Source organism: Orcinus orca, chromosome 4 (genome assembly GCF_937001465.1).
Source record: "Orcinus orca chromosome 4, mOrcOrc1.1, whole genome shotgun sequence".
NCBI classification, from domain to species: Eukaryota; Metazoa; Chordata; class Mammalia; order Artiodactyla; family Delphinidae; genus Orcinus; species Orcinus orca.
In genome coordinates this window covers 45,207,712-45,222,353 of record NC_064562.1, presented here as the reverse complement: position 1 = coordinate 45,222,353, position 14,642 = coordinate 45,207,712, and the positions used below count along the sequence as shown (strand labels likewise).

Sequence of the window (14,642 nt, the reverse complement as noted above, 5' to 3'; positions counted from 1 at the left end):
GAGAGGAGCAATATAGGGGCTGGGGAGAGGCAGGTACAAACTACTGGGTGTAAGATAGGCTACAAGGATGTATTATACAACACAAGGATTATAGCCATTATTTTGTAATAACTTTAAATGGAGTGTAGCCTTTAAAATTTGTATGAAAATAGTGCTGCAATGAACATTGTAAATAGTGCTGCAATGAACATTGGGGTACATGTGTCTTTTTGAATTATGGTTTTCTCTGGGTATATGGCCAGTAGTGGGATTGCTGGGTCATACAGTAATTCTGTTTTTAGTTTTTTAAGGAACCTCCATACTATTCTCCATAATGGTGTATCAATTTACATTCCCACCAACAGTGCAAGAGGGTTCCCTTTTCTCCACACCCTCTCCAGCATTTGTTGTTTGTAGACTTTCTGATGATGACAATTCTAACTGGTGTGAGGTGATACCTCATTGTAGTTTTGATTTTCACTTCTCTAATAATTAGTGATGTTCAGCAGCTTTTCATGTGCCTCTTGGCCATCTGTATGTATTCTTTGGAGAAATGTCTATTTAGGTCTTCTACCCATTTTTTTATTGGTTTGTTTGGTTTTTTTAATATTGAGCTGTATGAGCTGTTTGTATATTTTAGAGATTAATCCTTTGTAAATTGAGTCATTTGCAAATATTTCCTCCCCTTCTGAGGGTTGTCTTTTCGTCCTGGTTATAGTTTACTTTGCTGTGCCGAAGATTTTAAGTTTCATTAGGCCCCATTTGTTTATTTTTGATTTTATTTCCATTACTCTAGGAGGTGGGTCAAAAAAGATCTTGCTGTGATTTATGTCAAATAGTGCTCTTCCTGTGTTTTCCTCTAAGAGTTTTATAGTGTCTGGTCTTACATTTACGTCTTTAATCCATTTTGAGTTTATTTTTGTGTACAGTGATAAGGAGTGTTTTAATTTCATTCTTTTACATGAGGCTTTCCAGTTTTCCCAGCACAACTTATTGAAGAGACTGTCTTTTCTCCAATGTATATCCTTGCCTCCTCTGTCATAGATTAGCTGACCATAGGTGCATGGGTTTATCTCTGGGCTTTCTATCCTGTTCCATTGATCTATATTTCTGTTTTTGTGCCAGTACCATACTGTCTTGATTACTGTATCTTTGTAATATATTCTGAAGTCAGGGCGTCAGATTCCACCAGCTCCATTTTTTTCCCGCAAGACTGCTTGGCTATTTGGGGTCTTTTGTGTCTCCACAAAAATTTTAAGATTTTTGTTCTAGTTCTGTAAAAAAATGCTATTGGTAATTTGATAGGGATTGCATTGAATCTGTAGATTGCTTTGGGTAGTATAGTCATTTTCACAATATTGATTCTTCCAATCCAAGAACATGGTATATCTCTCCATCTGTTGGTATCATCTTCAATTTCTTTCATCAGTGTCTTATAGTTTTCTGCATACAGGTCTTTTGTCTTCCTAGGTAGGTTTATTCCTAGGTATTTTATTCTTTTTGTTGCAATGGTGACTGGGATTGTTTCCTTAATTTCTCTTTCTAATCTTTCATTGTTAATGTATAGGAATTCAAGAGATTTCTGTGCATTAATTTTGTCTCCTGCAACTTTACCAAATTCACTGATTAGCTCTAGTAGCTTTCTGGTGGCATCTTTAGGATTATCTATGTATAGTATCATGTCATCTGCAAACAGTGACAGTTTTACTTCTTTTCCAATTTGTATTCCTTTTATTTCTTTTTCTTCTCTGATTGCCATCACCAGGACTTCCAAAACTATGTTGAATAATAGTGGTGAGAGTGGACATCCTTATCTTCGTCCTGATCTTAGAGGAAACACTTTCAGTAATCTTAGAGGCAATGCTCTCAAACCATTGAGGATGAAGTTTGCTCTGGGTTTGTCGTATATGGCCTTTATTATGTTGAGCTAGGTTCCCTCTATGCCCACTTTCTGGAGAGTTTTTATCATAAATCGGTGTTGAATTTTGTCAAAAGCTTTTTCTGCATCTATTGAGACGATCATATGTTTTTCATTCTTCAATTTGTTAATATGGTATATCACATTGATTGATTCATGTATATTGAAGAATCCTTGCATCCCTAGGATAAATCCCACTTGATCATGGCGTATGACCCTTTTAATGTGCTGTTGGATTCTGTTTGCTAGTAGTTTGTTGAGAATTTTTGCATCTATATTCATCAGTGATATTGTTCTGTAATTTTCTTTTTTTGTAGTGTCTTTGTCTGGTTTTGGTATCAGGGTGATGGTGGCCTTGTAGAATGAGTTTGGGAGTGTTCCTTCCTCTGCAATTTTTTGGAAGAGTTTGAGAAGGATGGGTATTATCTCTTCTGTAAATGTTTGATAGAATTTACCTGTGAAGCCATCTGGCCCTGGACTTCTGTTTGTTGGAAGATTTTTAATCACAGTTTCAATTTCATAACTTTTGATTGGTCTGTTCATATTTTCTATTTCTTCCTGGTTCAGTCTTGGAAGGTTACACCTTTCTAAGAATTTGTCCATTTCTTCCAGGTTGTCCATTTTATTGGCATAGAGTTGCTTGTAGTAGTCTCTTAGGATGATTTGTATCTCTGCAGTGTCTGTTGTAACTTCTCCTTTTTCATTTCTAATTTTATTGATTCGCGTCCTCTCCCTCTTTTTCTTGATGAGTCCAGCTAAAGGTTTATAAATTTTGTTTAACTTCTCAAAGAACCAGCTTTTAGTTTTATTGATCTTTTCTATTGTTTTCTTTGTTTCTATTTCATTTATTTCTGCTCTGATCTTTATGATTTCTTTCCTTCTACTAACTTTGGGTTTCGTTTGTTCTTCTTTCTCTAGTTCCTTTTGGTGGAAGGTTATTTTTTTTTGAGATGTTTCTTGTTTCTTGAGGTAGGATTGTATTGCTATAAACTTCCCTCATAGAACTGCTTTTGCTGCATCCCATAGGTTTTGGATCATTGTGTTTTTGTTGTCATTTGCTTCTAGGTATTTTTTGATTTCCTCTTTGATTTCTTTGGTGATCTCTTGGTTATTTAGTAATGTATTGTTTCACCTCCGTGTGTTTGTGTTTCCTGTAATTGATTTCTCATCTCATAGCATTGTGGTCAGAAAAGATGCTTGATATGATTTTAATTTTCTTAAATTTACCAAGGCTATATTTGTGACTGAAGATTTGATCTATCCTGGAGAATGTTCCATGAGCACTTGAGAAGAAAGTGTAATTTGCTGTTTTCAGATGGAATGTCCTACAAATATCAATTAAATCTATCTGTTCTATTGTGTCATTTAAAGCTTGTGTTTCCGTATTAATTTTCAATCTGTATGATCTGTCCATCAGTGTAAGTGAGGTGATAAAGTCCCCCACTATTACTGTGTTACTGTCAATTTCCTCTTTTATATGTGTTAGCATTTGCCTTATGTATTGAGGTGCTCCTATGTTGGGTGCATATAGATTTATAATTGTTATATCTTCTTCTTGGATTGATCCATTGATCATTATGTATTAACCTTCCTTGTCTCTTGTAACTTACTTTTTTTTAGTCTATTTTTTCTGATATAAGTATTGCTACTCCAGCTTTCTTTGGATTTCTACTCACATGGAATAGCTTTTTCCATCCCCTCACTTTCAGACTGTATGTGCCCCTAGGTCTGAAGTTGCTCTCTAGTAGACAGCATATATATGGGTCTTGTTCTTGTTTCCATTCAGTGAGCCTGTGTCTTTTGGTTGGAACATTTAATCCATTCACTTTTAAGGAAATTATTGATATGTATGTTCCTTTCAACATTTTCTTAATTGTTTTGGGTTTGTTTTTGTAGGTCCTTTTCTTCTCTTGTGTTTCCCACTTAGAGATGTTCCTTTAGCATTTGTTGTAGAGCTGGTTTGGTGGTGCTGAATTCTCTTAGCTTTTGCTTGTCTTTAAAGCTTTTGATTTCCCCTTTGAATCTGAATGAGATCCTTGCTGGGTAGAGCAATCTTGGTTGTAAGTTCTTCCCTTTCATCACTTTAAATATATCATGCCACTCCCTTCTGGCTTGTAGAGTTTCTGCTGAGAAATCAGCTGTTAACCTTATGGGAGCTCCCTTGTATGTTATTTGTTGTTTTTCCCTTGTTGCTTTTAATAATTTTTCTTTGTCTTTAATTTTTGTCAACTTGATTACTATGTGTCTCAGCGTGTTTCTCCTTGGGTTTATCCTGCCTGGGACTCTCTGCGCTTCCTGGACTTGGGTGGCTATTTCCTTTCCCATGTTAGGGAAGTTTTCGACTATAATCTATTCAAATATGTTCTCGGGTGCTTTCTTTCTCTCTTTTCCTTCTGGGATCCCTGTAATGTGAATGTTGGTGTGTTTAATGTTGTCCCAGAAGTATCTTAGGCTGTCTTCATTTCTTTTCATTATTTTTTCTTCATTCTGTTCCACAGCAGTGAATTCCACCCTTCTGTCTTCCAGGTCACTTACCCGTTTTTCTGCCTCAGTTATTCTGCTATTGATTCCTTCTAGTGTATTTTTCATTTCAGTTATTGTATTATTCATTTCTGTTTGTTTGTTCTTTAATTATTCTAGGTCTTTGTTAAACATTTCTTGCAGCTTCTCCATCTTTGCCTCCATTCTTTTTCCGAGGTCCTGGATCATCTTCACTATCATTATTCTGAATTCTTTTTCTGGAAGGTTGCCTATCTCCACTTCATTTAGTTGTTTTTCTGGGGTTTTATCTTGTTCCTTCATCTGGTACATAGTCCTCTGCCTTTTCATCTTGTCTATCTTTCTGTGAATGTGGTTTTCATTCCACAGGCTGCAGGATTGTAGTTCTTGCTTCTGCTGTGTGCCCTCTGGTGGATGAGGCTATCCAAGAGGCTTGTGCAAGCTTCCTGATGGGAAGGACTGGTGGTGGGTAGAGCTGGGTGTTGTTCTGGTGGGCAGAGCTCAGTAAAACTTCAATCCACTTGTCTGCTGATGGGTGGGGCTGAGTTCCCTCCCCGTTGGTTGTTTGGCCTTAGTTGAGCCAGCAGTGGAGCCTACAGGCCTTTTGGTGGGGCTAATGGTGGACTCTGGGAGGGCTCACACCAAGAATTATTTCTCAGAACTTCTGTTGCCAGTGTCCTTGTACCCGTTGTGAGACACAGCCATCCCCGTCTCTGCAGGAGCCCTCCAATACTAGTAGGTAGGTCTGGTTCAGTCTCCTATGGGGTCACTGCTCCTCCCCCTGGGTCCTGACGCACACACTACTTTGAGTGTGCCCTCTAAGAGTACAGTCTCTGTTTCCCCCAGTCCTGTCGAAGTCCTGCAATCAAATCTTGCTAGCCTTCAAAGTCTGATTCCCTAGGAACTCCTCCTCCCATTGCCTGACCCCCAGGTTGGGAAGCCTGACATGAGGCTCAGAACCTTCACTCCAGTGGGTGGACTTCTGTGGTATAAGTGTTCTCCAGTTTGTCAGTCACCCACCCAGCGGTTATAGGATTTGATTTTATTGTGATTGTGCCTCTCCTACTGTCTCATTGTGGCTTCTCCTTTGTCTTTGGATGTGGGGTATCTTCTTTGGTGAGTTCCAGTATCTTCCTGTTAATGACTGTTCAGCAGTTAGTTGTGATCCCAGTGGTCTCGCAAGAGGGAGTGAGCGCATGTCCTTCTACGCCACTATCTTGAACCAATCTCTCTCTCTCCCTGCTTTTAAACCTAGTTTAAACCTAGTTTAAGTTTTATGCTCTGATTCATTTATTCCTAGGTCTAAATGCAAGCTCATACTCAGGGCTAGCTGCTCTACAGTCTGTATTTCTAAATGTAAAATAAAGATGTTTCTCTCTATTAAGTAAGTTGCAGAAATTAGTAAGCATTCATGATGCTTCTGAGAATAGGAAGCCCTCCTGACATTGTAAAAACATGCCTTAATGGTGTCCCTCTGTGCCTTGCATAAAGAAATATACTGCATGATTCCCAGTCTGCAGAGACCCAGGGATGGAATGGATCTATTCTCACCACCTGATGATTGAATCCTCTCTATAATACCCCATTTGATGGTGGAGACTTCATTTGAGTACATCTAGCAACCTCCCAAAGAAGCCCATTTCAGTCTTCACAAGCGTCCTTTTAAAATACCACTTTGGGGCTTCCCTGATGGCACAGTGGTTGAGAGTCCACCTGCCGATGCAGGGGACACGGGTTCGTGCCCCGGTCCGGGAAGATCCCACATGCCGCGGAGCGGCTGGGCCTGTGAGCCATGGCCGCTGAGCCTGCGCGTCCGGAGCCTGTGCTCCGCAACGGGAGAGGCCACAGCAGTGAGAGGACCGCATACCGCAAAAAAAAAAAAATAATAATATAAAATAAAATACCACTTTGACACTTCTGAGCCCTCTGGTCAATATTATATGAAATTGCAAAGTAATGAAATAAGGAAATCCACCATTGTGAAGTTTAAATTAGAAAAACAAGGAGCACACATCACATTAAGGCACCTTTTTGCTTTTTAATTTGAGACTCAAGAGTGCTAGCTAGCCTAAAATCACCATATCTAAGACAATCAAGATTACTACAGGAAACCGTTTGAGCATAAATTGCTATAGCAGGAAACTGATTAGTTCAGCAAAGAGACAGGATGTTTCTTGTCTCTACTGTTGTCTAAGTTAATTCTGTGCCTCCTCCATGGGCCAACTGCTCTGAGATAAAGGATTGTAAAGTTGTCTCATGAAAGCAGACTGAAGTACAATGAATAATAAACGCAGGAGTAATACAAAGCACTGCCTGAAGTTGCAAGGAAGTGGAAATCAGTCAGCAGTGGGGAGGGAGAAAAAGGCAGTCTAGTAATATTATGTAAAACACTACTCTGACCTACAGAATATAAAGTTCTGTATAAAGTGCTGATAAGGAAAGGAATATTATCAAAATAGGTAGTAGCATGCTTTGAAGGAGTGCTTCTTCAGAATAACCTTTTCTACGAAGCCTAAACAATCCAAGTTGTATTGCTTGAAATGTGCTGATGTTTTTTACTCAATGTTCTGCCCTGTGGCAAGAAAAATAATGGCTCTATAAAGATGTCTCCATCCTAATTCCCTGGAATTGTGAATAAATTGCCTTCCAGGGCCAAAGAGACTTTGCAGATGTGATTAAGGTTAAGGACCTTGAGATAGGAGATCATCCTGGATTATCCAGGTGGGTCAAACCTAATCACATGGTTCCTTAACACTGGAGGTCCTTTCCCAGCTGGGCTCAGAGTCAGAGGAACATGTGACTACAGAATAATGGTGACAAAGATGCAACGTGGCTGGCTCTAAAGGTGGAGGAAGGGGCTCACAAGGCAAGGAATGGAGGTGACTTCTAGAGGCTGGAAAACACAAGGGAACAGATTCTGTTCTAGAGCATTAAGAGAGGAATGTATCACTGCGGATACCTTTTAACCCAGTTTAGCTCAGTGAGACCCATGTTGGATCTGTGATTACATAACTTAGATAATAAATTTGTGTTGCTTTAAGCTACCAAATGTGTGGCAATTTGTTACAGTAGCGCTAGAAAGCTTATTACCCATATTCTTTCAGCGGTTTGACTCAAACATGAAAGATGACACAACCTGAAATCAGCTGCTGTAACTTCAAAAGTGACTGTTTAACAGATACCCTAACATTTGCACATGACTTATTTCTAAAATGTTTTTCTAAGAGGCAAACAGAGAAGGTCCTGAAATAGTAGATCTTTCAAAGAAGTAATGAAACATTCAATAAGCACTGAAAAAAAACCAAACAAACTGACAGATTATCAACCTCTCTCAATGAATCCAGCAGAACATATCATTCAATTTTCTTGAAATTCTTTTGTACTTGCATGGAAAACCCTTTATTCCTACAACCTGTCCTACCTTCTTTTCCCCTTCTTCCCCCAAATCTGATTTTGAAGCCTTTTTTTGATGAAGTTTTATAATAAACATTTATTGGCATGCATGAATACAATTTATTATAATGACAAAAACTATTAAAATTCAATTTGCTAGTTGAAACTTTGCTGTTGTTGAATATTGATTCATATTTCAGCCTTACTTTACACCTTGATGTTTAAAAAAAAAAAGAGTAGGATTTCAAATCCTCACTCACCACTTTGCAGCAAAGGGGCCAAAACCACCACATCAAACCGATGCCCAAGAGTAGCAGTAACACCAAAATAGCAATGATGGCTGCAATCCCACTGGACTAGAGGAAGCACAAAACAAAAACAAGGATGTCAGCAAAGTTTAGGGTCAAATCCCAAACACATATTTTTTAAGGAAACATCAGAAAAAGTTACAGAAAACATCATAATCTTAAACCAGATTTCTCTCATATTCCTTTAAATTCTATAAATTACCTTATACCCTATTTATATTATAGTTTACTTTATTACATTTATATAATATATTAAGTATATTATAATCTATTTGTATTAAATTTCCTTATATTATATTTCATGTATATTGAGATAGGCAGTAATTAGTATAAACATCTTCCAAACTGTTTGAAATTATGCCTTAAAAAAAAAAAGGAAAAATCACAATTCGGGTTTGTGCGAATGGTCTGTACGGTCCCTACCTTCTGTCTCTGGGAAAGGATTATTCTGGTTACAAGCATGATTACCTCTAGGCAGAATTTATGCAGAATTTTCCCAGACTTTTTGATAATGGAAAATTATTTACTTTATATATTTAAATGGTAGGACAAGATGATTATCAAAAATCACCAATCAGGTGGCAAACCAGCAACAATCGTTCTTGTACGCATCAGAAAAGAATGCAACCTCATGCGTTCATATATCAGAAGACGCCTCAGGGTAGCTCAAGCACTACCCACACAAGAACCACACTGGTGCTTTTTCACTTTCTAATGACGATCTCCTCCAGGTCTAACACCCCTGCTCTGGGCTCTGCCTCTGACCCCCTTCTTCTACCAAATACCTCCACATCCTATAAGGCTTAGCTTAAGCCACTTCCTCAGGAAGACTTCCTTGTACCTTCTGGCTAGAAAATGCCCCTCCTTACTGTACAAGGCATAGTTCTCTGTACTTTAATCTTAGCATTTATCACAATATATTTACTGATTTATTTGCTTATTTATTTATGATGAACTACAATTTTTTATTTAATTTGTCTTTTCTATATTCACTGTGAGCTCTAGGAAGGCAGCACCTATGCCCAACCTACTTAATAATGTGTACTCCATGTCTGGCACTTAAAACTATTTACTAAGAGAATGAACTCCAAATAAATAAGACTGAAAAAGCCACAAAAACAAAGAAGAGTGTTTGCTGAATTTTTAGTGCAGAGATAAATTTTCCAAGAGAACGAGCTGTCTCTTCCAAACCACTGCTCTCCAGGATCCCCAGTAATCATGTTTGGTTTGTGGGGGTTTTTTTGGGCGGGGGGAGGAGAAGATTTCAAGGAAGAAAAAAAAACTGTAAATAAATCAATACACTGTCTGGGTGGAAATTTGGGCCTTTATAAGGCAGCTTTTCAGGGATACATTTCCTGTCATTCCAAACAAATAAGTAGTACAAGCCCAGAAGTCAAGGCAACAGCCACATTTAGCCCAAGAGCTGACAGAGAGAAAGGCTGAGTGGGAAGAACCTATCAGTTTCCATCTTAGAATAGCATTGTCTTAAAAATATTAGTCTGGAGGTCTAATTTTAAGCAAGTTGTTTAATTTCTCAGGGACCCCATTTTCTAATCTACAAAATAAGAAAGTCAGTTGTTCCCAAAGCATAAACTCTTTGTGGCAAAGCTATAACCAGGCTATTTCTCTTAAAAAAGCACTGCACACATTAGCATATTTTTAAAGCCCTGAATGGCTCTGTAGTAAAAAAGAACAGTCCAACTTATATCAACACAGGTCAATTTTTTTTTCTCATAACATTATCAATATCCTATAGAACTCAGATTTCCTAGAATCCATTTTGGGAAATGTTAGGATTGATCAAAGCTAAGAGACTTTCAGATGTTGAAGCAGCAATGGTGGTAGCATTTAATTAGAACATTTTATAATGGAATTTGAATTGTAATACATAATAACCTATGCATAGCTAGTGGGAAGCAGCCGCATAGCACAGGGAGATCAGCTCGGTGCTTTGTGACCGCCTGGAGGGGTGGGATAGGGAGGGTGGGAGGGAGGGAGACGCAAGCGGGAAGAGATATGGGAATATATGTATATATATAACTGATTCATTTTGTTGTGAAGCTGAAACTAACATACCATTGTAAAGCAATTATACTCCAATAAAGATGTTAAAAAATAAAAAATAAAAAAAAAGAAAAAAGAAAAAAAAAGAAGTTATGTCCCAAAGGGGTGAGATTGTGGGTATTTGTTTTAGAAAAGGAACCATTTAGGAAAATGTACAAGAGTGGTTTAAAAAATGAATATTTACAACATCTGTGAGTCTATGACTTGGTGATCATTAATTAAAATTAACTATTGCTCAAAAAAAAAAAAAAGAGATAATGATTTTTATGTAAACAGTTATTTGTAAATAACTGAAAAGAGAAGAGAAGGTACTTTTCAAAAGTATACTTTAGGGAGTGCTAGCAAAATATACTTGGTATAGCTAATCACAAAAATCTTGAAATGTGTGTCACAGTTTCCCTATATCATTTGTTAGTATCACAATGGAAAAAAAAGAAAAAGCGATTACCATATATTGACTTGGAAACTATCTCCAAACAGATCAATTCTCAAAGATGTTGATTACTAACAGCACTTCAGTTTTAGTAAATCCATTAAAAAAAAACTTTAAAAATAATTCTCAAAGCAGCATAGACCATAAAACATGTATTAATTTCAGAAATTTTTTTAGGAAAAGATTAAGAATCAAGTATACATGAACAATTAAAGCTATCCTTTGATTTCTAATTTTGCATCTGGATGCAAGAGGGAATAACCATACAAGCTATTTATGTAACTAATGTTAGGTTGCAAATGAACCAAAACAGACACCACCAAAATATCACCTAGAATCCTTGAGTATGTCATTTAATTTATTTTTCAGAAGACAACAAAAATAACTACAGAAACTTCACACACAGACACATACACATACAATCTTCATGAAGCTCTAATATTTACTATTAGACCATTCTTAAGGCACTTCAAGATGTTACCACATATTTACCATAAAAAATTAATTTAAGAAATGAGAAGACATGCAGTCATCTTGCAACTTCTTGATGTACAGTTTGGTAGAATGAAAGTGTAAGCTCAACATGTGATCACTGATGTAACCTAAACGTCTAAATCAGTGTCTTGCACACAGAAAGTTCTGTGTGTGTGTGCGCGTGTGCATGTGTGTGTGTGTGTGTGTGTGTGTGTGTGTGTGTCAGAGAGAGAGAGAGAGAGAGAGAGAGAGAGAGAGGAGATAAATACTTTATAGGAAATTTCCTGGCAAATATCTAAGTTCTCTGTCCTCAAAACCAAAGAAAGTAATTCAGAGCACACATCAGGATGCTTATGAAAACACTCTAAGTGCAACTTTCTACACAGAATTCTAAACGTTCACGAACAAATCATACAATTCTCCATAAGCTTGATTATACTAAGCTCTGAAATCTAGACAAACAAGAATATAATGGGAAAAGAATGTCAAAGAAATACATAGAAAACTATGATATCCTATGGGAGAAGTGTTGTCAAATGTATAAATTCATGATTCCACCTTCAAATATGAGGTCTTACATAAGATAACCCCGACCTGTGACCGTTCATGTATGGAATGAATGCAGCCTTCCCCACCAGACCTTTCCCACATGAGGATCGAGCCATGACATCCATGGAAATGCTCACCATGTGGCTGTGCACACCACTTCCAAAAGGGTTGTATGAACATTTGTTTTTCCCTTTTCTTAGAATTCAAATCCTATGTTCAGAAATAAGGACGTGAAACTGGAGGGTGTGAATATGCTAAAAGTTTAGTGGTTAGTTTTTTCTTTTTACAAATGTGTCATGAGCAGGAAATTCGGAAAATCATACTGACAGAATATAAAGTAGATGGGCTGGCCATGATAGGCAGTCAAAATTCTTGGATTTTCTTTCAAAAATGCCCCAGTTAGGAACACTGACAAAACATTATGCACATCCAGATGCAAACATACATTTAGTATAATAATATTATTATCTCAACTGATTCTGAAAATTAGTCTACAAGAAAACTGACTATGAAAATACTTTCTGAAGACCTACAGACTTAATCTTTATCCCATTTAAGAGAAGCATGATGGAAAACAGGTCACAGTAAGCAAAGAATTTAATGCAACCCGAACTTGCCATAAACACAGCCCTGGATGCCCCGGTCCCAGACATTAGCTCAGTTCACTGCATACAAATCTAGGCTTTCCCAGTTCCTTTGTTTTGACTTGCCAGAGCCGTTATCAGAGCATGAAAGACTTCAGCCATGAAAGGGAAATAATTTCATTGCTCACATAACTTTATAAACAAATTAAGAAAAGGTCAAACACACAGATTTCAGTCCTATGAGCAGATACTATGCTGCAAACTGCAGAGTCAGATGAAACTAGATCTGGTTACGCAGAGTTATGTATCATAGGTGGAAACTAAAAGCCTCTCACCTCTGTTTAGGTGTACTGCTCTTTAAACACTAGGCAGTTAAAAAGCTGCCAAAGCTATCATGTTGCACAAGTCTTCATGAAGCCCAAAGGTTAGTTGGTGGGACAACCCTTGAACACACAATCATAAATGTGAGACGTATGGAAGGAGAGTACAACAGAAACAGGGCAAAGCAGGAACTAGCCTGGTCTGGGGTTCTGAAAGGACCTCCTGAGAAAGTATAAGAAAGCCCAGGAAGGGAGAGGAGGTCGAATGAGTGGCTCATGGCAAGAACAAGAAAAGACAACTTTGTCTGAAAAATAGAATTTGAGAGGGCTTGGTAGTACCTGAAGCAGCTGAAGAAAATAATGAAACACAAATTTCTGGAAAGCAGTAATCCTCTTTATAACAAAGAGAATTGGCCAATTGTTGGGTTAATATCCATTTGTTAGATGACCTTCCAATCGGCCATTTGTTGGATCAATTCTTCCTAGCTATAGTTCTGAACAAGTAGCATTTTCAGATGTCTACAAAGACAGTTAGCTGAGGAGCCAGTTGGAGATTTAGTACCCAGATGTTGGCCAAGGCTTTGAAGCCAAAACTCTTTTAAGGGTTAAGTTGGGGACACACCAGAACCTTGAGCTTGATTTTAGGGTAAAAGGCATATATTTTCTAGTCATCCTGGACACATTCAGTCTTTGAACTTCATCTGCATCTAATTTCCTTTTCTTCATTAAAAGGAAGTTATAATGTACAACGAAAAACTTCACTCCGCCAAATAGAACTGAAATTCTAGCTAACAGAATAACAGACGTATGAAAACAAATCAGAGTCACTACTGTACTTGCAAAACAACTACGGGAAAAGAGGAATCACTCAAAAATTTCAAAAGTGTGTGAATAGCCTGTTGCAATCTATCTAGAAAATAATTAATCACAGCAACCACATTAGAATAAAACAGACACAGAAATGGGGAACTAAACCTCCACAATTTTGCTTCCATGAATTTAGAGCTAGGGGAAGAAAAAATAGTCATAAAATAGGTGATGATTTCATTTACTAGATTCTTTTGAAATATTCCATAACAGGAACTAGTAAACTATGGCCAAAAGGCCAAATCAGCTCATCTGTTTCATAAGATGCCTGGCAAGCTAAAACAAATTTTTTACATTGTTACATAGCTGAAAAAAATTTAAAGAAAAATGTATTATCAATACATGAAATTCAAATTCTAGTGTATATGGTATGTTGAACACAGCCATGCCCGTTTGTTTATATGTCTATGGCCGCCTTTGGGTTACAATGGCAGAGTTGAGTAGTGTAACTGTATAGCCCCTAAAGCCTAAAATAATTACTATCTGACCCTTTACAGAAAAAAATTGCCAACCTCTGTCTTATATAAATCAAATTAGGACCTGGTAACGAATGGAAGATTGTGCAAGTATTCAGGCCAGGGGAAGACAAACTTGGGTTCAATTCCCAATTCTAGCATTTACTCGACTATGAAACTGTGCAAGCAATTTAACCCCAGGGCCTCCAGGCTCCAAGTCTCCCCTTTCTCGGGGGCAGCAAAAGCTGAAATCAGCCAATATTCTGCTCAACAAGCTGTGTAGCATGCTGAGGGTTGACTCCACCTACTAGCAGAAGCATCTTCTAATGTGTTTGCATCAATGTGCACTAAAGATTGGAGGTGGCTCTCTGTTCCTCAGTTTTCTTATCTGTAAAATTCAGGTAATAGTAATAGCCTCCTCTTGAGTGGTGAGAATTAAATGAAATCATGAAGTGCTGAGCACATGTGTAGGGCTTAGCACAGTGTCTGGCACTTAATTAGTGCTTATAAAATTTGTTCTTAGTATTATTATTCTAAAAGAATCAGAAGAGCAGTGGCTCCAAGGGGGGAAAAAAGACATCTTTCACTGAATGTTTTAAAGCGGAGACACATTTAGATCTTCTGAGACAGACGAAAAGAATGGACGGCCTAAGTCTAAACCCTCCTCAGATTCTAGTCTTAAATCTTTTAAGTCCAAACCTTAGTCTCCTTACTTTTAAACTGAATATGCCGGTACTGTCATTCATTCCTTTAACAAATAATTTTGGAGCACCTGCCTCGTGTAAGGACCAGGCACTGA

The 14,642-nt window shown here is 37.6% G+C and overlaps 1 protein-coding gene across 2 annotated transcripts in view; it reads right to left on the bottom strand.

The window, feature by feature from the left end:
* ANTXR2 (ANTXR cell adhesion molecule 2) overlaps positions 1-14,642 on the bottom strand; it is a 163,546-nt gene that overhangs the window by 81,361 nt on the left and 67,543 nt on the right. For both annotated transcript variants that reach the window (XM_004280165.4, XM_049709391.1), the window contains one exon: positions 8,050-8,145. In XM_004280165.4, coding sequence (XP_004280213.2) covers positions 8,050-8,145 — 96 coding nt within the window. The remainder of the gene's footprint in view (positions 1-8,049; positions 8,146-14,642) is intronic.